This window comes from Cinclus cinclus, chromosome 1 (assembly GCF_963662255.1).
Source record: "Cinclus cinclus chromosome 1, bCinCin1.1, whole genome shotgun sequence".
Classification (NCBI taxonomy): Eukaryota; Metazoa; Chordata; class Aves; order Passeriformes; family Cinclidae; genus Cinclus; species Cinclus cinclus.
This window is the reverse complement of record NC_085046.1, coordinates 81,664,098-81,691,779: the sequence shown is the minus strand read 5'-3', so window position 1 is coordinate 81,691,779 and position 27,682 is coordinate 81,664,098. Positions and strand designations below refer to the sequence as shown.

The 27,682-nt window shown below is 40.3% G+C and overlaps 3 protein-coding genes across 5 annotated transcripts in view; 2 read left to right on the top strand and 1 right to left on the bottom strand.

Moving 5' to 3' along the window:
- Positions 1–6,389: 6,389 nt before the first annotated feature.
- CFAP90 (cilia and flagella associated protein 90) lies at positions 6,390–14,365 on the top strand. Its single transcript, XM_062507398.1, has 3 exons — positions 6,390–6,566; positions 10,196–10,312; positions 13,856–14,365. The coding sequence occupies exons 1-3, from the start codon at positions 6,390–6,392 to the stop codon at positions 14,000–14,002; spliced, it is 441 nt and encodes a 146-aa protein (XP_062363382.1). The 3' UTR covers positions 14,003–14,365.
- A 2,853-nt stretch (positions 14,366–17,218) lies between these two features.
- FASTKD3 (FAST kinase domains 3) lies at positions 17,219–23,963 on the bottom strand. Its single transcript, XM_062499854.1, has 6 exons — positions 22,532–23,963; positions 21,351–21,436; positions 20,723–20,885; positions 19,658–19,727; positions 18,194–18,308; positions 17,219–17,437 (listed from the first exon to the last, which is right to left on the bottom strand). The coding sequence occupies exons 1-6, from the start codon at positions 23,961–23,963 to the stop codon at positions 17,339–17,341; spliced, it is 1,965 nt and encodes a 654-aa protein (XP_062355838.1). The 3' UTR covers positions 17,219–17,338.
- Positions 23,964–24,635: 672 nt separating this feature from the next.
- The window catches only part of MTRR (5-methyltetrahydrofolate-homocysteine methyltransferase reductase), a 28,508-nt gene continuing 25,461 nt past the window's right edge, over positions 24,636–27,682 (top strand). Inside the window, exons 1-2 of one of the 3 annotated variants that reach the window (XM_062506783.1) lie at positions 24,636–24,727; positions 25,479–25,612. In XM_062506783.1, the coding sequence (XP_062362767.1) occupies positions 25,595–25,612 (18 nt within the window). In that variant the 5' untranslated portion in view covers positions 24,636–24,727; positions 25,479–25,594. The remainder of the gene's footprint in view (positions 24,728–25,478; positions 25,613–27,682) is intronic. The other 2 variants (XM_062506700.1, XM_062506862.1) reach the window with 2 other exon arrangements.

Below are 27,682 nucleotides of genomic sequence, written 5' to 3'. Positions count from 1 at the left end.
TTTTTCATCCAGTCCTGGAGACTTTTAAACAGCAATTTTAAAGACGGGTGCTCAGTCTAATAAAACCTCATGAAAAATATTTTGTTGTCTTTATGATTTCTTCCTTTTAATTAGTAAGTTAAGATAAATGTTTTCCAGTAGAATGAGACTTTCCAAATAGCTCCCACGGCCCCAAAACCAATATCCCAGTCACTGGCTAGCTGTCAGTTAGTTATGCAATGTAAGACTTCTCCTAAATCCCTCCGCACCACTTACTATAAATTGTCCTAGGAACACTGAGATAAGTTATTCATCTCCTTCTTAGACTTTGAATGTACTCTGGGGCTTTAAAATCACTGTGGTATTACCACAGGTCAATGCAATAATTTCTTACTGCAGACAAAAACCCTTATGTAAAGTTGATTCTATTATATTGTCATATGTGTGTGCAGCTTTCAGGTATAACATGTGCATTCGGGATTTTGCTTTCATTTGTATTCTTGCACATCATTAAGAAACCTTGTACCTATCTCCATAGCCTTGTTTATGTGATCTTTATAAAAGTTAAACAATATTATTTCTGTAAGCTATGAACTGTTAAAACATCGGAATGGTGGGGAGCTGACTAGTCCAATGAAATATAAAGAAAGGTGTGTATGTGCCCTCCAAGAGCATGTTGAAAATGCCCATGTTCAAAGCACTCATACTTCACTGGTGTTCTTCTCTCATTTTGTAATTGCATTTAGATTCTTGCAGCCAATTCCTGCTAAAGAACAGTAGTAAAGAAAGTGGGCAAAAGATACATATATCTTTGCCCAGACAAAGAAAGGTGCATAGCATCCTCTCTAGCCTTTAGTTGCTGAGTATTACTATCTTTCTAGTGCTGAGAAGCTATTTGTATTTAATAAATACCTCTTGTCTTCCAATGCATTTTTCATCTACTGTTTATACTGGCTTATTTTTCCTCTATCTAGATTCACTTATGAAAATAACTTTATTTCCTCCTTCTGCAGCAATTTCAGCCTCAATAACTGGATATAACACTAATCACCTATCAGCCCTTAACCTGAAAAACTTTATGATAATGATGTAAATCAGTATTCGACATTCCATATATTCCACATCACAGTAAGAGTCATCAAGTTCTACAACTTTCATGTTGGTGACATAGTTCACAGCTTGTTAGTGAACCGAAGAGTGGGACTTCCAAAAGTACAATGCAAATGCATTTCACACTGTGAGGCAGCAACCAGAAGATCAGTGTAAGAGTGATTCACTGTGGTCTGGGAAAAAGGGAATCAAATGGGAACACCTGGTAAGACTGCTGGAATTCTTTTTCAAAGTCAGTGCTCTGCTCCAATTTATAGAGGGCTACCAAAGGACAGGAAGAAAGATAAGACTTGTAGATGTTTTTATAAACTACGGAAATAGTTTGGATTACCTGTAAATTAATGTTATTTAGCTGCTGTTTCTAAAGAGAGACATTTGTGTCTTATTTGTGCTATGTGAATATTCTTGTATTCATATATGCTTTCTCCATTTTGTAAAATATCTACAAATCCTCCCTTTTTCCACTGAGACATAGGTAGTTCAGTCTGCTTTGTCTCTAAAGCGATGTGAGGGAAGAGCTGTTGCAAGTCTTTCCTGTTTTGTTTTTAAAACCTCATATTGGGACAAATAATAAGCTATGTTGTCAAGATGGTTTATTGAGTAGAAGATTTACTGTTAAAAGATATTATTATCTTATGCTTTAATGCATATTTTTCCTTCTTGTTGTGGTTGTGTATGAACATACACTAATTTTTAATTTTCAGATAGCAGATTCTAGGTGTATAGTACCCTTCAAGACTTTTTGCAGATTAACCCCAAATAACTTTAATCTAGGCAAGTTTTTGTTTTCTTCTTAATTTTTTGTCTAAATTATCAGAGTGATTCTGAGGAGAAAATGTAGAATGAGATGTATGAGCCTTAAATAAAATATGTACCTAAGAGATAATTTTTGTTCTTTGAAGTAATTCAGATTTGTGTGGATTTGACAAAAGTGGTATATAAATCAACTATAACTAGTTCACCCTAAAGTTTGCTACATATTAATTTTAAGCATTTTCAAATTTAGAGGCAGGAATTATTCAGGTCAATGTCATTTTTGATATGTCAAAATGCAAGATAAGGGCATTTTATTAATGTTTGTAACTATGAAGGTATCAACCCCTTTATGTTATAGGATGCCCTGTTTGAAACAAAGATTCTGCCAAGAATTGCTTGAAATTTTTTTGATGGAGTATTTTTCAAATCTATTTGCAGCCATTGAGATGCTCTTCATGAACATCTCAGTTTTGACAAGAAAAAATGTGTGTGAAGTATTTTGGAAGGTTGACATTCCTGGACTAGAATTTTTCACACTTGATTCATAAAAAACATTACAAATAGCAATTTTTATGAAAGTTATGTCACCTCATGTATAAAAATGTGTATTACTTTACTTACCAAGAGAGTTATTGAAGAGAATATTGATCTGAATTGGAGCAGATATCAGCCAGCTATATTGGGTTGTGTGGCAAGGTTTTGGTAGCAAGGAGAGGGAGACAGGGCTACAGGGGTGGTCTCTGTGAGAAGCTGCCAGAAAATTCCCCCACATCCAACAGAGCCGATGCCAGACAGCACCAAGAGCAACTGGCCAAATTGAGCCCATCAACAACAGCTCAGAAATAACATATTTAAGAAGAGATAAAAAATGCAGCAGAAGCAGCAACTGAAGAGAGGAAACATTTCTTGAAATACCAGGGACAGCAAGGAAAGACAGGGAGGAGATGTTCCAGGCAGCAGAGCAGATTCCCCTGCAGCCTGTGGTGCAGACCACTGTCAGGCAGCTGTGTCATTGCAGCCTTTGGAGGTCTGTGGGGGAGCAGAGATCCACCTGCTGCCCACAGACAACCCCACACTGGACCAGGTGGATTCCCCAAAGAGGCTGTGACCCTGTGGGAAACCTGTGCTGGAGGAGGCTCTTGACAGGACCTGTGGGCCCATGGAGAGAGCAGCTAGTGCTGTAGCAGGTTTGCTGACAGGACTTGTGACCCCATGAGGAACCCACACCGGCACAACCTGTTCCAGAAGGACTGCACCTCATGAAAGGGACCCACACTGAAGCATTCATGAATAACTGCAGACTGTGAGAGGGATTCACATGGGAGAAGTTCCTGGAGAGCTGTCTCCTGTGGGAGGGATGCAGTGCTTCCAAAGAGCCTTCCCATTTGAGGTGGGCAATCAGTCAATTAATCAGGATCTAGAAGAAACATGCATTTCTGTGAAACAACTGGCTTGACCCAAAGTTACAGTAGTAGAAAGGGGACAGATTTTGAGCCATTTTTGTTTCAGCCTCTTTCAAGGACCATCGAATGGAACATATTTGGCAAAGACTGTCTCTCCTTCATGGCTCAGCTGAAGCTCAGGACCGCATGGCAAACTCATACGTGTTGAGGTCAAAGAGCTAGGACAGGAAAGGGCTTGTCAAGCCTTAATTTGACAGCAGGTTGTCATCTCAGCTCTAAGTGACATAAGGTTAAAATGAGTACCTCACCTTATAGTAAGAAAACAGCAACTGTTCTTTCTGTGTATTAATGCCCTGTCCAGTTATATGTCACCCGTCCTCTTGTGTCCATCCTGTCTCCCTTCCCATTATTGTCTCTTATCCATGTCCCCTCTCCATGCCCTCATTATTACTTGCTTCATATTCCTTCTAGGAAGGTTTTTCAGAGTTATTCTGCAAACCAGTTTGACATTTCAGAATAGTGACCCTGCCTTTGAGACACATTATATCTATAAAAGTACATGCCAACATGTTCAAAACACCTTAGCAGTGGAACCTGAGGGGATATTACTACTCTCCAAAAGGGCAGGCAATTGAACTTCTCATCCTTAAGACGCCAAATTCAAAGCATATTTAACACTTTGGTCTCTCAGCTCAGCTGTATTTGAATGCACAGTTTTCACCACTTAGACTAAAACTGCTCCACAGTTTACATGTTCATATTGAAGTTACAAAGGAGACAGACTGACCTTCCATGCTATTTTATAACACTAATATATACACTTAACAGCAGCATATTAATAAAGTCTAGTTGCAACTGGAACAAACCCCCCTGGGCATTCATATCCTGCTTCCTGGGAATCTGCAAAAGATGACCAGGAAGAAAAGCCTTAGTAAGTTTCAAATAGTTCTAAAATGATTTATACCTTCAATGGCAAGGAAAAAATTAAATGAAAAACATAATTTTTAATTGTTTCAAATAGGGGGGCGGTGGTGGTATGGCATATCTGTAACAAGCACTCAGCAATATTTGTGACAATCTGTATTGCATCCAGATGCTGTAATTCAATTTAATTCCATCAGTTTAATGTTACTAAAAACGAGCTACATGAGAACAGTAGGAAGAAAACTGGAGAGAAATCTTTCAGATCTGACTTCAGGGCTCTTGCCCAGCTTAGTTGGTATCTCTGTACAGTTTCTTGTGGCTCTATTTATAGCTGCAGTTTCAGCTGAGCTGCTTTTTATAAATGGGCTTGCTATCTCTCTGTGCTCAGACTAAGCTACAGAAAAACACAGCGGCAAGCAGGTCTCTGCTTAGGAAGCTGATGTGAGGCAGCTGTTGGACATTCAATTCCACTGCTCCCTTACACTGTGCTAATTTGGTCCATGCTACTGAAAGAAGAGGATCATAGTTGGTAGAGGGACATTGTTAGGTAAGCAGATGGAAATTGTCACAAATTACTAAAAAAAACCCCACCCACACCAGTCTGCAGGTTATAAAGCCTCCATGCTTCACTCACAAAGAAGAAGTCTTGTATTATTCAGTGGATTTGTGAAGAGAGAGTGGCAGCTACTCCCTGCATCATAGGGATGAGACTTGTAGACCTGAATTATTGCCTGGCTCCAAGATACCTGAAACAATCAGGGGAGAAGATTTCTAGTACTCTTAAAGTTGGGGGATTTAAAATAAATTTTGTATGTTTGGTAAAATTCAAGATGCCTGGGAGAGTGATATTGTGAAAGTGCTTACCAAAAGAGACTGGTAGCACTAGTAACAGTAATGCTGTGCCTACAGGACAGTAGCTGTATAACTGTAGTTACAGAACACAAAAGTAAACTAAACCAAGCACTCACAGATCCCCAAGGACCACAGTAAGAAACACCTTGGGCATAGTTAGATATATGTATTAAACTGGGATAACCATGGGATGAATATCAAAACTAGGAGCCAGGTGCTACGAGGGCAGAGCAGTTTTACACTCAGTCTGAGATTTATACCCAGGAAACACTTATTTTCAGTGTTCCCAACACAAGTAAGTATGTGAGAGTATTTTCTAACCATTGCCTGAAATGGCTGAGCATCCTATGCTAGATCCTGCACCTGGGATATGTCAACCCTGGATGTATGTACAACCCAGGGAATGAGATGATGGAAAGCAATACCATGGAAAGGAGCCTGGGGGTGCTGGTCCATGGCACGTTGACCACGATCCAGCAGTGCCTTGGCAGCCAGGAGGGCAAACCCTGTCCTGGGGGACATCAGGCACAGCATCACAGCTGGGCAAGGGAGGGGGATTGTCCTGCTTCCATCTCCACTGGTGCAGCCTCATCTCGAGTGCTGGGGGCAGTGTTGGGTGCCACAATTTCAGAAGGACATTAAGTTATCAGACAGCATCCAAAGGAAGGCAGCAAAGATGGTGAAGGGTCTGGAGAGGAAGCCATATGAGGAGCAGCTGAGGTCACTTGGTCTGTCCAGCCTGGAGGAGACTGAGGGGAGACCTCACTGCAGTCAGAGCTTCCTCATGAGGAGAGAAGGAAGGGCAGGCACTGATCTCTGGTCTGTGGTGACAGCGACAGGACCCGAGGGAAGGGACTGAAGCTGAGTCAGGGGAGGTTTAGGTTGGATGTTAGAGGAAGGTTCTTCACCCAGAGGGTGTTTGGGCACAGGAACAGGCTCCACAGGGAAGTGGTCACAGCACCAGCCTGAGAGAGTTCAAGAACTGTTTGGACGCCTGTGCCCGAGGAGGTGAGCTACTGTCAAAAGAGAGAAGCCACTGTCCTTATTCTGGTGAAAATTCCATGCTATGGTTCAACTTAGGCAATTAGAGGGGCATTTGGGGCCTACTGCAAGCTGTCACAGCAAAAAAAAAAGGCCAGTCCCTTTTGGCTAGGTTGGCTCTAACCTTCTTCCCCATCTTCCAAGGTTACAAAGGACCAGGGAGCTGGAGCTGCTGCACAAGACTGAGACCAAAGCTCCGCTAGCGGGTGTCCATGAATTCACACTATAGGCTTGACTCTGCGAAACGCCCCGGGCGCGCCCCGGGCCGGTTCCTGCGGGGCGGTGCCAGGCCCCGGGGCGCGGTGCCTGAGGCGGCGGGGCAGCATGGCCGCTCCGGGCCCGAGCACGCCGGGCCGCACCGGGACCCGCTTGGCACAGGAGGCGCTCGACAAGGCGCCGGGGAGGAGGCGACCGGCTCTCGCTTCCTTCTCCGCCTTCAGCTTCGTCCCGCCCAAACGGGAAGGGCCTCCGGAGCTCAGCTATTTCAGCCGGCCGCACAAGGTGAGGGCGGGAGGGGAGCGGTGAAGGGACAGGGTTTACCCGTCGGTTCTGCGCAGTGTAGGCCCTCTGCTCGGGCCCGGTGCAAAGGCTCGGCCGTCACCATGAGGGAACTGGTCAGACAGGTGCTAAAAATCTTCATAGCATCATAGAACGGTTTGGGTTGGAAGGCACCTTAAACATCATCCAGTTCCAAGCCCCTGCCATGGGCAGGGATACCTTCCACTAGAGCAGGTTGATCAAAGTCCCATCCATCCTGGCCTTGAACACTGCCAGGGACTGGGGCACCCACAGCTTCTCTGGGCAACATGTTCTAGTACCTCACCTCACTCACAGTGAAGGATTTTTTTTGTAATGCGGAAATGTGGTGCATAAATCTCTGTCATTAGGCTATCTAATGCCAAAATAACACGTTTTGCCATCAGAGACCTTTGCAAAATGTGTTTGCTATTTGTGGATGTCAAAGGAGGGTACAGTCTTTCACTGGATAAGAAGAGAAGGCAGAGACATTGCCAAGGATTGAGGATGAACAGACCACTTTGGTATCCATGAAATGTGAGACATTTTTAGGAGGAACAGTAGGAAAGGCATCTTTTGTCACTAGGGTTTGATTCAGCACCAGTGGATTTTGTCATAACACACACTCTTGGGAACCCTTTAATAAGAAACTTCTCCATTTTCATTTGAGGGAAATTTTCTGCATGGTCAGCTTTATTAAAACTATAGAGCTACTCAAAACAATAACATCAGTATACGCCTCTGTAACTGAATGCTTCTGAAGGTGTTACACTACCACTCAGCATCTAACTCAAGTGTGCTGGCAGGGAGCCTCACTCCTCACTGATGATTTATGTCACCATTGTTCCTCATTCTGTCCTCATATTTAAAATAAGTGAAAACAATCTTACACATTCTGCCCCACTGAGCTACAGTTCCTGGGTGGTGCACTTTTCTATGAAGTGTCATATGGCACATTGAAGTTAACAGGGTTTTCTTCTCAAAAAAAAAAATAGTATAAAAAAGTTCTGAAATGCCTATTATGACAGGGTAACATAGCAATGCTGTGGCAATTTATAACAATAAATACAACCCATCCTCTCCTCACCCAAGTGACAAGCTGCTGAATACACCAAGCACTGAGTGGCACTGACTGGTGGTGTGGTTTGTGAGTGTTTCCAGGTCCTGTATCCCTGGGATGTAGGCAGGATACAGACTAGAGAGCACTGTGTTGGGAATTAAAGGAACAGCAAATTTCCTGCATTAACCAGGTCCTGCTAAAACACAAGTAGATTTCTAATATCAGACTCTTTTGTGTTGATTCCAGCATTGCCTTGGCAAGGTGTTCTGACCTAAAGGTGAGTGGGCACAGTTGGTGCCATGCTTCACAAAACAGTAGGGAGAGAACAAGAGTAAGGCAAGGGCATGTCAGAGGGCTGGCGTGGTGCTCTTGGGGCTGGTGGAGCTCACCAGCCTGCACAGAATTAGCAGCAATATGGTAGAGCTTTTCCTTACAATATAGTCTGCTTTCACATACTACAGCCTGGTTTGTGAAAAATGCTGCTCCAGTGGCATGGAAACAAAAAGTGGTAACAGCTGTTTAATAGGTTTCTTCACAGCCCAGGCCTTGGCCACAGGGGAGGAAGCAGATTCACAGTATTCTTCTGCACAATTTAGGGATTAGATAATCTGAATATTTTTATTTTTAGAGCAAAAGGAATATCATTCCTTTTTGCACCTTAAATACCTAAAACCAACCATGTATCAGGACTCAAGCAGAAAGAAGTAGGAAGAAGATGGGCTCATCACATGGCCAGAAGCCAGAAATTTCTGTATTTTAATTCCTTGGCTGACAGTTGCTCCCTGGATTGTTTTATATAAGTTACCATAGCCAGTGTGCCTGGTGTTTCCTCTGCTAAGATGTGCAGAAAGCTATTACCTCATTTATGTGTGTCGGGAATACTAATGAATGCTTGCAAAGCATTTAGCTTAAGCAGCAGTACACAGAGGATGCCTACCCTGAGTACACATTCATCATCAGCTCTGTGTGACTCACTTGTTCTGATGGGTTTAAGAAGCAGCTCGCCACAACCACCACCACCACAACCACCACCCAGGCTAACCACGTGATCATTTACAACAAAGAGAGACAGCAGCAGAAAGTTATCAGTTTATTGAGCAATACAAATCTGGCAGAAAATCTTAAACAGGTATCTGGGACAGAGCTAGCTTTTCATGTAACAGGCTGGCTGACTATCTGTGAGTTCCAGAAAGGATGATTTATCTGTTCTGATATGAGCAAGAAATGACACTCTTACTCTGAAATGAGTAACAGATAATGCCACATGAATAACAGCAAAGAACAAATAACATTTCTGGTGGTGAGTACAAATTAAATGCCCACTGAATGAAGCTGGTAGCGTGAGGAGAAAAGGAGAAGCAAGGAAGCACATAAATAATCATGGAGATGACAAATCATGTGCAGGGTGCTCTTGAACGTGTCTGAAATCCTCTGAAGCTTGATGGTTTCTGAGAAGTGAAGGGATAGATTGATAGATTAAATACAAAATAATCTTTCCTCTTGGCAGAACCAGGTATTGGAGATACATTTTCAAATAAAGCCTGAAATTACAGCAGTGTCTCACTAGTGCTCTTAACTATGGTTTCATTTTAATGGAACCATTACAAGCTTCTTGACCTGCCATGACTTGACTATACTTGGAGAATACCGCCATAATTTGAAAGACTCAAAGTACATGGGATTTTCAAAGGTTAAATTTGACACACTTAACCTTCAGTGAAATTAGAGGAGAAAAAAAGCCCAACAAAATGCACCATTCTTTTAGTCAGCCATGCACAAATCCAATAATGATTGACATGTTTATCAGAATATGGACATTTTAATGAAGTTTAGTAACAACTGGCTGCATATTTCAGTACGGGATTTTGGTTTTGTTTTTTTTAGTTTTGATATTGCTTTGATTCCATTTATGAGAACTTCTTGACTGGATTTCATAAACGGCTTTGTTAGAAGAGCAGATCTTTTATGTTGCTTATTTGGAAGCAAACTATGTCAACAGTTGTACAATAATATTATGGCTTGGAGTGTGCTTTATTTTCATGCCCAATATGTGTGTGTCATGCATATCACTGGATCACAGGATTACCACTGTGGCATGTTTCTCAGTTTTGCTCTAATCAGAAATTAAATTATGTTTTCAGTACAGGGTACCTTTGCCTTTTTGAAAGTTCCAGTTTTGCTTTTAAATAATTGTGCCAGATCACTTTACAAATACACAAATTTAGGAAGGAGAATATTAAGTGCAGAAAGTTAAAACAGATCAGTTAAATTTCCAAGAATTACAACAGATTACACAGGGGGAAAATGAAGTAAATTGCCACAAGGGAAATTTCAGAGCTGAACAAACTCAATGAATGATAGCACATGTCATTAGGTAATTTTGCAAATATTCAAAAGGACTGGCCCAAATTTCCTAATGAAGTCCGTGATATTTCAGTTGTCATCATCTAATGCAATATATGCACTATTTAGATATTGATTTGACTACATGTATTCTGTAATATGTAAAGTAGAGCAATTCTATAAATTAGCCATTTTTTCCCCTTTTCTCAAGACAGGAGATTTTTTCACCTATGATGCCATTTTTAAGATACCAGAAGGTTACAACCAGTATCTTCCGCAATGTGACAGAAAACACGCAAAGGGTCGTGGCCTTAAAATTCATGAGGAGGTAATCCTTTGAAAAATTCATAATTGCCTTTGTTTAAGGTGTTTTGTACTTTTTGACATGACTGGAGGCTGTAGGCATTGTTGTACCCTGTATAATGTAGCCCATAAGAAAGAAATTGGAAGGAAGACATCATTATGCTCAGCCTGTAGGTTTAGGAGACAGCATTATCCCATGAAGACACCCTAATTAGGTCTTGCTCTTTCATATCCTGAAGATTTCCAGGTGATAAAACATATGCAAGTTAAAGCAAGGGGGAAAAGGTAAATCCTCTCTTGAAGAGTGCAGGGTATACGCTGAACCATCTGTGTCCCTCAAGAGTTGCACTTCAGGTGGTTCTGCAGTTATTTCTGCGATGCTTAAAAACTCTGCTTCCTGAGATGACTGGATTCAGAGGTCATGACTTCACTACTGTTCTCTGACATCCACCCTCTCTATGCATTTGCTTGAAAGCCCAAGTCTCTGAAGCTGGTGAGTTTGTTAGGAAAACCTACACCAGATTGCTCTGCAGGAGGGAAATTCATAGGGAGCTAGTGCAAAGGTGTGGTCAGTCAGAACACGAGGCCAAATATAGCAGATAGGCAAGTATAGCAGAATCTGGGTTTGATGTGCAGCCTGATAGGTAAATACTCCCTTGGAAACAGAAATACTATAATATATATGCATAAATGTATGTGTATGCATTTTTGCATGCAGCATCTGAATAATACATGTATATACAAGTGTCTGTGTATATAATTATATTTATACATACACACAGAAAACTGCATGTAGAGGCAGAGGCTGTCAAAAACCAAATTAAATGTAACCTCTGTGTACTAATGACCTTAAAATCCCAATGGATTCAAGGGACATAAAAGTGATGAGTAGGCTAGGGATGGCTGCCCACTTTGATGGGTATATATTATAGAGAAGGAAGAGTGACACAAGAGTTCAAATTGCTCTAATTTCTGTGCAATAAAAATGTTTTTTTTTCCTGACAAAGCCCACTATTTGGGATTCATCTCACTAGCAGTTATATATGCCAGACATTTCAGTGTAAGTGTGTAGCCATAATGCCCTTCAACTCTATCAGACAGTGCAGGAAGTATTAGATGCTCCCGAAGGAATCCCAGTAGTGCCCATTAGCATCACCTGCTTGTACCTCATAACTCAACTGCAAATCTCTGTATGTATGTAAATGGCTACTCCGGTTAGACATTAAACTTTTTATTTAAACAAAACAAAAACAACTTCCCTCCCCTACTACCAATCCCAACCTCGAAGTAGGAAATCTGTGTAGAAAGTTCATCAATATAAAGCTATGGCTTTTTACTGAGTTTTGTATCAACAAAACTCACTTTCCTATTGGTTTTCTTCCTAGAGCAAACTTGTGTGGGCCAGAATTCATACCAGCTCTGCTGGGCAGTGCACACAAGGGACTGTGAAAATAGGTGTCCCTTAATCCAGCCCTTTAGTTAGCATGGAGACACATCAAACCCACAGCTGTTTAATACTACAATGTGATCCTCCTGCATGTGATGACGCCCAACACTGGATGCAGCCAGTGCAGGTCACATACTCAATCTCTCTTTAATTATCACAGTGGGCCTTTCAGGCTTTATATAATAATAACTAAATTATAAAATATAATAAATAAAAATGCCACAATTTACATCTTTCTAGTTCAACACTGAAAGCAGACAGACTGAACCCATCACAGTATACTACTGTACTTGAAGCAGAAAAAAGCAAACCACTGCAAGGAAGCCCCTCATTTCCTGCAAATAGCCTGGGTGCACTCGGGGAATTCGAGAGTACAGTGACAGGTATTCAGTTTAAATGCATGCAGCTGAGTAACTGCAGTGGTGTGCGTGCACAGGGCTGCCACTGCTGATTCCAAATACTAACAGTGCTAGAATTACATGCTGCGAGGGTGGGTAGCGGGATGCTTCCCAGCCAACTGTTGGAAAATCTGAAACCCACTGAATGCCAAACCCACAAAGATGAAATGCCAGTATGCACAGTCAGCACTGTGCTACCAAGGATGCTGAAAACCGAATCTTATTTATTTAAAAGGAACACAAACTATTGAAATTACATACTGCTGCCTGTCATTAGCACTGTAAACCCTGAATTTCTAGAAAAGTCTTTCTTGATGGTACAAAGATGTTTTAGTTTCTCATTTTTCAACATTTATCCACAACTAGGGCAGGGGAGATAATGGTATTAATTTTGCTTGCCAGTCTTCTTGACTTGATTTTCAGTCTGCTGAGGTTAAAAGTTAGTATACTAATGAATAGTTTTTAGTAAAATGGAGTAAGGTAGGCAGGAGAACTGGGGGATAAATAGTTGTTTAGAAATGAGCTTTTCTGTTGAGTTAGTTAGTTAGTTAGTTAACTAGTTTGTTTGTTTGTTTGTTTGTTTTTAAAAATAGTTTACAGTATCTTTCCAAGAACCTCAGGTTCTGTTCTTAAGGCTGGAAATCTCTTAGCTGACTGCTCTGCTGTGAGGTCCTTCCAGTTTGTGCTCTCACCTGCATCCTTGCCGGACCTAAGTGCTGATTTGCTCAGACTTTTGTCTGTTGTAGCAAAGAAGTCATTTGCTTGCACTTGAACTAGGGTGGTGTGGCATCTGCATTTTGATTCTCCTTTTAGATACTATTTATATTATAAGAGTAGAAAAACACATTGCAGACCAAGGCTTACTGTGTTAGTCAGTGTGAAAACATGCAAGCAGCCTGATAAATCTGAGACCTTTGGCTAGGGAAAGAAAAACAAACAAATCCTGTCTTTCCCTTCTGACTCCGTAGTTCCCTGTTGCTTGAACACAGGAAGGAACTGCATATTGCAGATAGTGATTGCACAGCCACCTAAAGTGCAGCTTACTAAGAACAAACTTAAAATCTTTTCTTGGTCAGGTTTTCATTAAGTTCACTTTTCATCATTGTAAAGCAGTTATTTCTGCAATTTTACAGCTACAAGTATTTTTAGTAAAACCTTTCATTGTGCAGAAATAAAGTAGTATATGCTTTATTTCCTTCAGGGAAAGCTTGCATGGACTAGTGGTTGCTCAGGGATTTTCTTTAGGCTTTGATTTTTTTCATGCTGTGCTTTCACTGAATTGCGCAAGCAGGGTAGGTGTTCCTGTAACAGGGGGCACAAATTTCTCCTATTTTTCAAATGGATCATGCAACTCAGTGCACAAGAAAAAAATAAAAAGTAAAATCTGTGGTTTTCTGGCATTTAGTTTGCCAGTAATCACATGGTAATCGCATGTGCGTGTATGTATTTGTGTAAAAAATTATCAGTCCACACCACAGCTCCTTATCTTATCGTCTTGTCCTCTAGTGACACATTCATGGTTTATTAAGATAAAAATAACATAAAGAACTAGGGTGAGGATAGAACATTCAGGGCACTAAACAAATACACATCCATATAACAGATACTGTACAGTTCTGTCTGTTATTTTATCCCTGGCCACAGCACATTTAGCAATAGAAAACTGCCGTGTTTTCTGTTCACCCTGTGATTTTCTTCTAAGGCAACTTTGGTGTTTTCACAGGAAATGGAAAGACCTGTTCCAGTGCGGACATCTTCAGAGTATGGGAAGCACGTACATAAGCCCTTAGACCCAGCAACCAGAGAGCATGTAAGGGTTTGCAGCCTGCACGCAGCAATCTACGGGGAAGGCAGTCGCCCTGCTCATTGAAAAAAAAAAAGAAACTTCTCCAGGCCTGGATCCATGGGAAATCTCTTGTATCTGTCATTGCTAGCAACATTTATCTGGGAGTTAAAAAAAAAAGAAAAAAATCCAACACTTTGAAAAGCAATATGGTGCTTTTCCCTTTTCTTCTACAGTTTAAGTTAATGGGAATGATCTGGATTAAAAATAGGGTGAAATAAAAGCTGCACTTTTTCTCATGCTGATTAAAGTGCATGTCTTCTCCTTACATTCTCATAAAAATCCCATGAAGAGCAGCACCAACAAGAGCTTTTTAGAACATTTTAGGAAGCAGCACTGGGAATGAGACCTGTTGGGGCAAAAGCTGTGTCTGCAATTTTGGGCACTGCTTCTATGTAACCATTCACAGACCTAACATTTAAGCAAGCTTGCCCCTCAAGGTATCAGTGGTCACAGATTTGTCAGTCCTTACAGAGTTACTAGAGAATTGTGAGACATTGTTTTATGTGCACAACAGCTGAAATGGATATTCAGCTAGGAATTTTCAAAAATGTATGGGCTTACGTGCTTAGCAGTTTCAGTGGACTTCAAGTGGAACTTGAGTTAAAAGGAACTTCTGAGCACTTAGCATTTGAAGAGACAAAATCTGGGTTTAGCTGAATTCAGACATTCATTTCACTGACGTCCACTAAAGGAATGGTTTCTGACAGATTTAAAAAGAAAAATCATCATTGGTTCTGTATCCAATCTGGAAATAATGGGAAAAAAAGACTAAGTAATACTAGCAGAACAGGCACTAAATAATTTGGTAGAAAGTGTGAAAAAAACCACAAGGATTTGAGCAGTAGTCATTTTAAAAGCATGTTTAGTACAAATGTCTAAATCTGATTAAACATTTAATGCCTTGTACTTTCACAGAATCCAGTACCAAAACATTAAGGTAATTTCAGGAGTTTCTCTTGCAGAGTATGCAGCAACTTGGTTCTCAAGAGCTGTTGATCCTGTTGTTGTTTAAAGCTGAGGCAGTATTGTTCAGAAAGGAACAGCTAGAGTGATCATACCAGAAAAAGGACTGGAAGTCCACAGCTGTGATTTATACTGGTTTTGTCGGGTATTTAGACACAGGAAATCTGTATAATTCATAAGTACAGTAAGATACCTAGTGAAAGAAAAAAAAAAAAAAGAAACAAAAAACTCCTTAATCTGGGACCTGAAAAAGTAGTAAATTAGGCAATCAATAGCATTTGCTTGGCATGATGTGAGAAGCAGAGCACACAGAGCAGCCCATTCTGAGAGGTGTTTGTTATTTTCATTATTCATGACCTGAAGTTCTACACTAAAATGGGCTATAGACAAAAGGACATTAATGGCTACACTCCTTTTCAAAAATAAACACTTCACTAAACAAATTCAGCAGCATTAAATGAATGTAAGAACAAAGGGAGAAGGAAATGTTTTCTAATACCACAATTCTTTTCCAAAAATCAGTATCAAAGTTGTACCAGTAAAGAATGAGATGGAATACGGCCATATTCTTAGCAGGTTATTTTTACTTTGGGACAGTCAGTACAAATTGCTTTTTTTAAGTAGCCTTACTATATTTACATACCATCTGTGTTGGAAAAACTGTTGGAAATCAAATTCGTTTGAGAATACCACCACCTTCTGGCTTGTATGAGAAACGTGCATCACTTCCACCACAGAGAAAGCCAAACATAAAACCAGTTGGAGTTTTCCTATCACATTTCTTTGCTTATGTCACGCCCTTCTCATCTCTACTCACTTTTGAAGGTCTTTCACAGGTCATTCCTCCCACTTGAATTGTTTCTCATTCAGTTCTGAATGGTTCACTTCTTCCTTCAGTGCTCAGTGTCAAAAGAACACCCTGACAATTTCTTCTGTATTAGTGATAAGTTCCTTATAAACGTTTGCATTTCAGCTGTTCTCCTTCAATTTCTCACTTGATAGAATGACAGATTCTTAGGTTATTGATGTTCTGAGCTTGCTATTACACTGTTGGAAAGCATCTCATTACCTTCTGGTGCTCCCTCACCTGTCAGTGTTGACATACTACTGTGAGGATGGGTTTTATACTTAAAACAAATTAACACAAACAGAATGAACAGCATAACACCCTGTAAAGCATATTCTGGATTCTGTTACCTCCAGAGATTATTGGGGAAATTGACAGACACCTGTAACTCACAAATTACTGCAAGGAAAAACTGGACACATTCTTTATCTACTGGTAAAATATACAAAATGTCAGTGATGTGAAAGCTTTACCTTTTTTGTATCAAAGCAATCAAAACTAGGTGATGCTGGCAATTCTGCTTTGCTACTCATATAGCAATTCCACGCAGGGTGGAATGTTAGCTAACAAGGGAATGTGTTATATATGTGTTATAACAAGGGAAAGTGTTCATCAAGAATATATGATGTAATCAGAACTAAAGCTCTCTTGTTTTCCCTTCATCATCTGCAAAGCAATGCACTGACCCAACTTAGGGCGCACTTGTTCTGGCTGAAGTGGGTACTGGTTCTGGTTTTCAGTTCAAGAGTTTCTGTTCATACATAAAAAAGGGCTGCCATGGGGCACAGTTCTTCTGAGCTTCTGAATATAGTTTCTCTAACCCAGAGGAACTCTGGAGTGTATACATGACCCCATTAAGACACTTCAGCTAAAACTGCCACCAAAGGCAAAACTACAAATACAATGTATCTGGAACATTGGGTGGGCCCACAGAGACAGTTGTACAAGTCCATTATCCTGTGGCAGCTGTTACTTCACAAAGTAAAGCAAATCCTTTTTATTAAAAATGCTCTTATTTTCTGTAAGCCATTGCTATTTATTGAACAGCACTCTACATCTCTTAAATAAAACCAATACTGCTTCTGCAATTACTTCAAATTTTAGTTTTATGAAACACTTGGGAAATTACATGAGCAGCTGTAAGTAAATTGCACAATTTCTTCTTATACTGTCAAGAAAAGCCCAGAGTAGTAGGTATTCTGTAGGTATATTCTGTACATTCAGACTGGCCAGTATCCTTCAATAGTCACATGTGACTGTTTACAGCTGTGAAATAGAACCAGTTAAAAATACAAGGGGAAAAGCAGCACTGACTGTCTGGCAATTTGGTCTGTAAACTTGTAGTAAATATTGACACAAATCTTAAGAAAATATGATGCTCTTTATTACTCTTTACGTGTCAATTGTTCCAAATATTGGAAGGCTTCACATTCAGAAGCTCACATTTTCTAAGGTGGAGTTACTGAGAAAAAATAATTTTTCTTAAATGCACAGAATTTTCACTTTGTAGTGCAGAAGGTCAGCCTGTGATCCAGTAGTATTCTCCAGTGTCAGTTGCTGAGCCCATATGTACAAGGAAAGATTTTTTTGTGTAGGTAATCTGCCATTTTTCTGGTATTTTGTAGACTTTCTATCTCAAAAAATGGAATCTGGAAACAAAACAAAAATGATTGCTGGAAATAACTTTCAGTAAACAACCGGGTAAGACTGATGTTGAGTAAGCAAAATTTCACATCAAATACTTTTGTTTTAAAATTAAACATTTAATCCTAAATGTACTATTAAGATGTAAATGACCTGAGCAGAGATTACTGTAAAAAAAATGAGTGATATCTATTAGAGTTTAAACTAAGATAAATATTATGGAGTTAGGCTTACATAATAAGTGGAAAATAAAATCTCAAGAAACTAAAAGTAACAGTTTTCATACAAAGTATGTTTAAAGAAAAATATACCTCTATAAATTCAACAGGAAAAATAATGGTTATACTCTGTTGTGAAAATATTTACAATACAAAATAGCTTTTTCTTTAACTTCTCTTTTTAAACGCCAAACCTTTTAAAAAAAGTATTTAATTAAAAATTCCAGTTCTAATGAACTCTTACATAACATTTTCCTTTAATTGAAGATTTGAATGTTAATCACTGAAGAGAAGTACTCTTCCAAAACAGCAACTGTGTGGCAAAAAACACAGACAGAATACACTAACTGATCCAATGAAAAATAAGGTATTTCTGTACACCCTCAAAAAGGCAAAAACTAGGCAGAGAGAACCTAATGTAGAAAGAACAAGACTACATCTGGTTTAGGAATTAATTTAAATTACTGTTTTAAGTATTGCAAAATAATTGTTTACTTTTTTTCTTAGCCAGAGCAAAAGTAAATCACTGTCTTTGGAATTTACCTGCACAACTTCATAACCAAGTAACTGAAGATGTCTCTGTTTAATAGCTTCTTCTCCCAACAGATTGTGGCTATCAGCACAAAATCTGTTTTGACCATCAACACACAGGGCAATTCTAAAATAAAGCATAAGTGTAATATCAAAGTAATTAAAAAAAAAAACCCAACCCACAATAATCAGTTATTTTAATCACCACAACTACTGCAGTTCCTAAGAAGCATGAGACAAAACCTCTCTCTTATGCTGAATCAGATACAGGATGGGAGTTACCTAGTTCAGGGTAATTTAAATCACTCAGTTTAAGGGTGGGAGGTAAAACCCTGAAACTTAAGTGAAACTGATCTGAAAATATTTTTTATTTGCTCTGAACAAAAATTACTATGCAAGTTAATGAGAGTTTGATATTTTTAATGCTATGATTAGTAAGCTGTTTTGAGTTCTTATAGAAAGAAAAATGTAAAAATCTTTCCTCAGCTAGAAAACATTTCAGCAGCTAAATTTATTTAACTTACTAATTTACCCGTTAAATCCATTAGAGTTCAAGGTGAGTTTAATCTACATCTGTTTTAAGTTAAACTTGTACATATGGCTGGCAGCATGGACTAAAACTACATTTTTTCTTCTGGGTGATAAAAATCCCATCAACTTAAACTAAGGTTTGTATATCTACTGTTAAAAAGTTGCTTGCATTTTCAGTATGTTATGTATATTGTGATTTTATTTACTTTATGAAAACTATTACTTAAAAAAAAACCAAAACATTAAAGCTCATTCTTAAGCACTTAAGCATGGGCTCTTGGAAAGAACCCGTATTAGTCTCTGAGTCTTATGAAGGTGTCCTGGTTTCAGCTTAAACCACAACAAAAGGTTAAGCTGGGGAAGCCTCTTCAAATACTTTTGCTTTATTCAGGGCAGTGCAGTTGCAAATACCACACAGGCAGTTTGCTTAACTTTGTATCCAAGGCTTCCCAAAGTAACCCACCTTTAATATACATTTAAACACCTATGCATTTCTCAATGAAAAAAAAAAAAAAAAAAAACAACAACAAGCATCTGTAGCAATATACTTATGCAGGATTACTTGGAGAAGTAAATTTGTGAACTCAAACTGGCTTAAACTCTGTTAAATCTGTGCAAACACACTCAGTTAGAATTTAGTTTTAATTTGAAAATTAATTACAGAGTATCAAAATAGATTTCTATAATCCAAATAAGGATTACTTGATTCTGACTGTCACTGGGTAAATAGACGAACCATCTGACACAGCACAGTCAGGTGGCAAAACAATGAACAAAAAGCAGATTGGTAATTTTGTCCTTTTCCAGTGGTTTCAATGTGAGATCTGAACTTTGTTAAGTCAATGGCAAAACTACAAACAGCTTAATTTTTGCCAGGTTTTCACCCTGCATGCTCTTTCTTAGTGTAAATCAGCATTTTACCAGTGGTTTCTTTTATTGTCTTACCTTCTATGTACCTCTTCAAGTTGGGCTGCAGGCAATACAAAACCTTCTTCATCTAATTTAATCTCAATATCTTGTGTAGAAGAAAAAAGAAGAAAACTACATTAAAATAATTTCTTATAACAAACTTTCTACTGTAATTCTCATCTTCTCACAGGTTGAGAATACTATCACTTTTTTTTTTTTTGAATCACAGAGGTTGGCAAAAGTTGTATAGATTTAGCATGAATGAGTGATAATTAGTAACAGTTCAGGCTTCCATAACGCTCACAACCAAAGTAGTATTCCAAGTTCGCTAAAAAATATAACACAGTTAAATGGCACTTTGCTGTGCTTGCTAGGGTCTCTGGAATTTTGAGGGCTTTGAGGAGAGACACACTCTCTCCCTCTGCTAACTTCAACATGCTAGTGAAAGCTGACATGCAGAATAACTCTGGACTCATCCCCCTTTTAATTTTTTTAAAGCTCTCTGACATCCATGGTGTCCAAGGTTCCCTTTCCTCAACATCTTATTATCATCCACCCTTCCTGGGCACATGCCTTTCCTCATCACTGCTTTCTGTGTTTCCTGCTGCACACAACACTCTGTTTTGCTCACTCCTGTCTTAAAACCCACAAATCACTGACTGTGTTGTCAGCAGCTCTTGCTGAGAAGAGGAGCCCAGCTGAGCAGGGCATACAGCTGACCACCTTCCTTTCTCTACTCGCCACTAAAGCAGGGAGATCAGGCAAGTGGCATTGCCTCATTTTGCTTTGCATGACACAAACTGTTTAATGGATAAAGAGCACGGAATGAAAAAATAAAAACAGAATAAAAGAAAAAAAACCACCGAATACAAGAAGCTGTTAGCAGCTGTCCTCAATGCAGACTGGTTATGTAAATACCAATTAACACTACAGTGCTTTTCTCTCCAGTTTCCTTTCTCTGAGTCTGAAAACTATTTACTTAAAGTTCCCAAATTTCAGATTTTTTCTGTATTTACAGAATTCAGAATGCCCATAAAGGAAATGAAAGCTTTGGCACCATACACACACATTTAATTACTAACCTAAAGAAATGGTACTTACCAACTACATAAAAATATGGTGTTGATACCTCTGATGCAAAATATATTCTTTTTTTAAGTAAATAAAGTAATCCTTTCTTCACGCTTTTAAATAGGTGAACATCAGGAGAACTTTGAGGTGTAGGACAGGCCTTTACTTGGTACTTTGAAAGGAGTTTCGGACCCTAGATAAGGATAGAAAACCAAATTGAAAAAGGGAGATTACATCTTTGCAGTTACCTCATATTAACACAGTTACATTAAAATGTATTAAAACACATTAAAATGTATGTTGTATATTAAAATGTACAAATGTAAATTAAAATACATTAAAATGTATTCTCTGCATTTCAAAGCCTAGTCTACTGAGAGACCTACAGCCTGAGGCATGATCTGCTGGAAACTCAAAATCACCCTAACAACCATCAGAACATCTCCAGGAAGCTTCAATGTTATCATGTTCATGAGAAATGCACAACTGTTCCCATTCACAAGAATATATCAGGAATGCTCCATATTTTCATCAAGGAAAGTTGCTTTGTTCAATTCCAATGCTTTTTTTGGGAAATACACGCAACTAAGTATAAACAGGGCCCTAATGACCTTAACACCTGTTGTTAACATCACTTCTGGTTTCACATGTACTGTACCTCATAAAATGGGCACTCCAGGGTGACAGTCAGAAAAAGCTGGGTTAGCTGGGACATAACAACTCTGTTCAAACCAGGTGGCTGAGCTGAAACAACAACACTCAGGTTTTCAGGTGTACCTCCAACAAAGTATTTTTACACAAACCATATGCAGAAGTCAGGAAAAGCTATTCAGTTTAATGTACAGAAAAGCTACTTAATCATTAAAATTCTCAGTAATTGTTTAAATGAACAGAAAGATCAGTATGAAATTACTAGGTAGAAAAATGAGAAAATTATTTACAGAAATATCAACACAAAAATACAAAACTAACAAGATCTTACTTAAAACTGTCATATTCTTTCACCAAAAAAAACGAGGATCCAAAAGATGCGGGACATTCTACATAGATGAATAAACTTGAGCTGGGGTCTTAGATAAATACCTCCTTATATAACCCCTTTTCCCCATGTTATAATCCCAGGATCTCATTGTTTCACCCCTTTTTTTTTTTTAAATCTGCAAGTTTTGGATAATAGCAAATAATTTCTGGAGATTTATCTGCTTCATAAAAAATTAACTCCTTCAGTTATTTCATGCTGAAACTTAAGTGAGCAGAATTTCTAATCACTTTGAAAACTTTAGCTTAGTTTTATTAGTAGAGCAATCTTATCTGAAATCTTATCAAGTCAGTCATCTTTCTGGCATAGCTTACATCTCTCTACAATAACCTTAAAAATGCTTTAGTATCAAAGAGAATAACTGAAAATGATATTTTGATCGTTACAGATTTGTGTCCAAAAGCATTGGAATATGCAATAATTAGAGCCAAGAACAGGCTATCACATAGGGGATGTTCTAGCATCCTGTATAAGACAAAGGACCAACATGGGGAACACCAGGTCACTGCTTTTTAGAAAACCAGAAGGACTAACTGAAATAATTCTTTTAAGGGCATTCAAGTCTGTGTTTTAAAACTGTACAGTGCAATTCTCAAACTCAACTAAATGACGTAACATGAAAGACAATGGCAACTGTGACAAGGAAGCAAAAGCCTTTGGCCTCCTGATCACTGTTTTCCAGTCCTTTGATCAGGTCACTGTTGATTTGACAAATTAAATTGATAAAAAATAGGTGCTTGACAAGAGACAAACTACATAATAGAAATGTGAAACATCACAAGAGAAGTTCTGCTCCTTACCTTGAAGCTTCTGCAGAAAATAGGGACTAAATATTTTTGGCAGAAAATTTATTGGATATCGTTGAATAAGGACGCATGAGTGTAGCAGGTTCAGCAAGGTGTGAGGCTGAAAGTGCCCCAGGCGGGTATGCAGCACAGCTTCAAGCTTCCTGAACAAGGAAGAAGCACTTGGAGGCAGGTAGTTAAGAGTCCCAAATGGGATAACATACACAGCAATCTGGTCAGTGGTAAGTCTCTCAGCACTGGAAATGAAACCTTCTGCCACTGCATCAAAGATGGGCTTTGAAAGGATCATCTTTTTGCAGCAATACTGCATGACCTTGCTGACCGTTTGAGGATGCATAGTATGGATGGACTTGGGGACATGTCTTTCCAGTGCCTCTGTAAAAATCTGCACTTTTTGCCCAAAGTATAGGAAAGCTTCCAGTACATTTACCAGTTCATGATCTGTGAAATAAGGAACATGCTTCACTGAATGTTTACACAGTGCAGTGACTAAGGGGACTGCCCGAGACTGATGAAGAACCACCAGTGAATTCAGTATTACACTTGTAAAATTTGGGTTTAGCTGGGAAACTGTGTGTAAAGTGACCCTGTTCAGTCTGTTTAGCAAGTTTTGGCATTGTTTCCCTTCCCTCACCGTCACTTGCAGTATCTTATAAACCATCACTATTTCCCTGGGACTCCACCTCTCAATGTCTCTTTCTTGCATGTGTTTCACAATTTGTTCCAGTGTCGCACAACTTGGGCCTTCTAACTCAAGCAAACCCTCTCCAAGAGCACACAGATTTTCAGCAGTCAGCTGTCCCCTGCCAAGCCGTTCCTCGCTCTCTGAAAGCAGGCTTGTCATCAGCGTGCTCTGCGGATCTATACGTAGCTTTATCAAAGCCTGCAATGCATTCAGCAGCCCCCTGTTTGACAGTTTTGAGGATTCAAATTCAAACTGGAAGCATAATGCCCTGAAAACTTCATTCTCTAACAGCCCAGGGTTTTTAAGACCACTGTCATCCACCTCAACTTCAGAAATCCTCTGCAGTGCTCCTGAGGCCATAGTGTCAGACATGACCCCAAGAGAGCTAAGAAAATAAAAAATCTCTTTTGATGTACAAAGCTTGTCCAATTTCTTGAAAAACAATTGTTCATCCATCCACACATGATTTGATTTAGTACAGTTCCTGGTATCTCCATAAAGATGCACAGTTTCACTAACAGAAAGTGGCTGCATCTGCAGTTGTACATGTTTTTTCCTACAAAACGTATACTGAGGTTTATCTTTGACACACAACATCCTCGTGGCCACGGAGCTACAGTTTTGGGGTTTTTGCTGCCCACTGATGAAGTCCAACCTTTTACTTAGGGTCATCAAAGCAGTCCTGCTTGCTGGTGTGCTGGACGAATACAGCTGGAAACTTTTTCGGCTAATAAAAGCCATATCGAATCAAATGAGTTCTCAAATGATACCTAGGGGACGAAAAATAGATATATAGTTTCGAAAACACATCAGGATCGCTAAAATGCAGAAAAGAAATCAACCCAAATCCTTCTGGTGGCTGGAAAAATGGGTACGATCCCTCTCCCACGAGCACAAGGCAATGCAGGGAGCAGAAATGCCGGGCTCGACGAGCCCTGTATGACAGGCTGCCCCGTGTTCCCGCAAGGACATTCTGGCAGACGAACAGGAGTGGGACACGAGCGTTCCACCGCGGCAGGAGCTCCGGGGGCTCCGCTTTGCCCGCCACCCCCTCGGCCGGGGCGGCACCGGAGAGGCCCCTCCATCCCCCTCCGCCCCAGCACCTGCTGCTGCCGCTGCCGCTGGGAGCACCCGGCCGTGGCCGGGCAGCCGCGCCGGCCTCCCCCCACCAGCCATCACGGCCAGCGCGGTGCCTGCCGGGACCTTCCGGCGCCTCGGCCCGGCCCGCCCCGCCCCGCACTGCTCCGCCCCGGCCTGGCCCGGCCCCGGCACGGCCCTGCCAGGGCAGTCGCGGAGCGGGGCTTCTCTTCGGAAGTGGGGTCCGTGTCCGTGTCCGTGTCCGTGTCCGTGTCCGTGTCCGTGTCCGTGTCCGTGTCCGTGTCCGTGTCCGTGTCCGTGTCCGTGTCCACATCCACATCCACATCCACCTCGTCCTCCAGCGCAAGTAATCCCGTTCCCCGCTCTGGGAGACACCGGGGCTGGCGGAGCAGGTGCGCGGGCGCAGGGTTTGTATTTCGCTTATATATTTGTCTTGGCCCTAGCATGCTTCTGAGTAAGTCGCAGGCTTGGGAATGGCTTCATGGCTCAAGGCACGGTCCCACAGCCTGTGTTAAAGCCACAGAGGAGCGCGTGAAGCTCTTCTGGTAGATGACAGAAAGAAGACGTTCTTCTAAGTTTCAGAAGGGTGAAACTCCTCCATGCGTGCAGTTCTGGTTGAATGAGGGTCAAAGGAGTTTATCCATCTGCTGATGACATAATTAACAGCGTGTGCACTGAAGTTTCGTGCTTTTTTTCGTCCAGCCCGTGGCCGTGCAGTTTGTGTTTGGCAGGGCAGGGCAGGGCAGGGCCGTGACGCGGGCTCTGGCCTTGCCGTGCGGCTGCGGCGCTGCTGGGGCAGCACCTGTGGTTCTGCGGCGTTCCTGCATGGCTTGTCTGCTCCGACACTCCCTCGCCTCAGGGAGCCTCTGGGCCCCCTGCTAATCTTCTGTGGACTGTTAGCTCTCTGACTGTTCCAAGTGTTGCATCAGATGAGCTGTAATTTGGAATTTTATCTTTAGTTTTATGTTTGATCCAGCAAATCACAGGTTGTTTTCCCAGTTTAAACGTTGTTTTATTGATGTGTGTCTACCAGCACGACAACATGTTAAAGGCTGCTGGTGTGGTAGTACTATTAAAGTTACAGGGATTCTTCAGAAAGCTTAAGATGTACTTCAAGAATAGTTCAAGAATTACCTTTCCCCCTCCTTTTTATTCCAGTTGAACTTGTGTCACTTAAGTGGAAGCAGCATAGCATCTTTGAAGAGTGTATAGAGCAGCAAAGCAAGAGCAGTGTGGGCAGCATGCTTGTCTGAGAGCAAGAGTGTTCCTGGTTTATGGTTGTTCATCTGCAGGTAGGCATGACTGATTTTTCTCTCTTTGAGCAGGCATCACTTAGCAGTCTACACAAAGATCTTATGGTTGATGACACAGAGAAGATGTGTGGGTGCGAGGGTGGAACTTCAACTTGTGCAGTTTATATCAAATCATGATCAACGGCATTTATTGGTCTATTGTTGACATAATTAACTTTTAGTGAATTAAATAAACTAGTCGGTTAATTGAATGATGTGTTTAAGATCAATAGTGATGATGCAACAGATACTAGGCACCTGGAAAATGTTAATAAATGCCACAAATATTTATACAGCTCTGTGTATCTAATTCCAAGGAATTGTCTAATTGTGTTCTCTGCCATTGCCACAAGGATTCATTCACACTGATGGATACACACACAGTACCCTGTCTCAGGAGGGTTGCATGTGCATCTCCAGCCCCATCGCCTCTTCTGGCTGTGTGGGTTCTCTTGTTTCCACATGCTGTCTGTGGGAGGTGTGGTTGCTCCAGATTTTGGTGTCTCTATGCAATCTGCTGGTCCATTCACCACTGTAAAAAATCTGTCTCCAAGTTCACATATATGCACCTAAAATGTGTGCGGCTACTTTTTGCACCCTTTATTGTTGCTATACTAGCTGGAGTAGAAAGCTCACAGTGTCGTACAGGAATCCTGGCTGCTCTGCCTGACCTAGGCAGAGGTCATAGCACTGTTAGGGCAACATCTGACTGTGTCAGACCGCATCCTGGCTGCTGTTCCTTCTGTTGACCTCTCAGTGCCCCCCAGTGTTGCAAATTTTTGTGCTTCTCAAACATTAACAGCTTCCCAAGATGACTCTTGTTTTAACAGGCTCTTGTTGGCCTAGGCTATAATACTGGCAGCTTACTCTTCAGCTTTCCTTGTATAGAAGGTTGCTGTGCTGTGGTGTGGTCTTAGTGGGAAGCTGATTATCTTTCTCCCTTTCTGAGGTATGAGAAAGAGTGTAGTAATGAAGCTCGGCTTTGTATTTATTGGTTTTATCCATTTGTGGTCGGGTGATGCCACCTGCTGACGAGAGTTAGTTGAAACCACAGCACATGACCAGAATGAATCTGTACTACTACAGGGATATGAGGGTATTTAAACTGTATTTATGTTCTTTTATATGAATTGTCATAATTAGTTCATTTCTCTCTTTTGGGAAAGGAAGCTGAAAAATTATTTTGAGGATTGTTCTGTTGTATGCACCTTATGTGCACGCATGTGTATGAAACCAGTTATGTAAATGAATTTATTTAAAGGTGACTGTCAAGGTAATTACTAGTAATTTTAGATATTATGTGTAACTGATTTAAAATGAAAACTAAAATGGAAAGCATAATAGAAGGAAACATAATGAAAACCTCGACGTTTTCTAGTAATTACATTTTTCATTAAACTCATGTATGATACAGGCATTCTTAAGAACCTGTTACTTACTTTTGCTACTTTTGATGTATAATTATGCTTTTTAAAAAAATCCTCTAGGAAAAACCTTCTGCAGTACTGTGGGGAGAAATATCCTGCCATATCAATGGAGTACAGTATTCTTATACAATTGAACTATGTTTGCTTTCCCTTGAAAAAGAGAGAAAAGAGATATCCCAAATTATGTAGCCACAGGTTTCTATAACTTGCTGTGTCTGGCTAGGACACTGAATGCTTTCTGTAGTTGAAACTTTGTGGAAGCAATAGGTGAAGTACAACAAACTGGGCCCAGGCATGGGAGAGGTACCTCAGATTGTGAACTGAAAATTTCTCAGTACTACTTCTAGGTATTTGAGTTCTACTGCACCTCCTTAGCAATGACAAAATATTGACCAAAAATTAATTTGCAATATCCACTCTAAAGACATTCTGCTTCTCTCTCTTATTTACTGCTGTCTGAAGTTACATATGTGGTGTTCTCTGTGTCAAAATAATGGAAGAAAACTTGCATTCAAATTTTCATGGGACAGGTGAATGGATAAGGATATGCATCTCATTCATCCTGCTGCTTGCAAGGCACTTGACGACACCATGGCAGATTTGTCTAAGATTGTTTCTTCCTTTTAGGAGAAAAGAGCCCCAA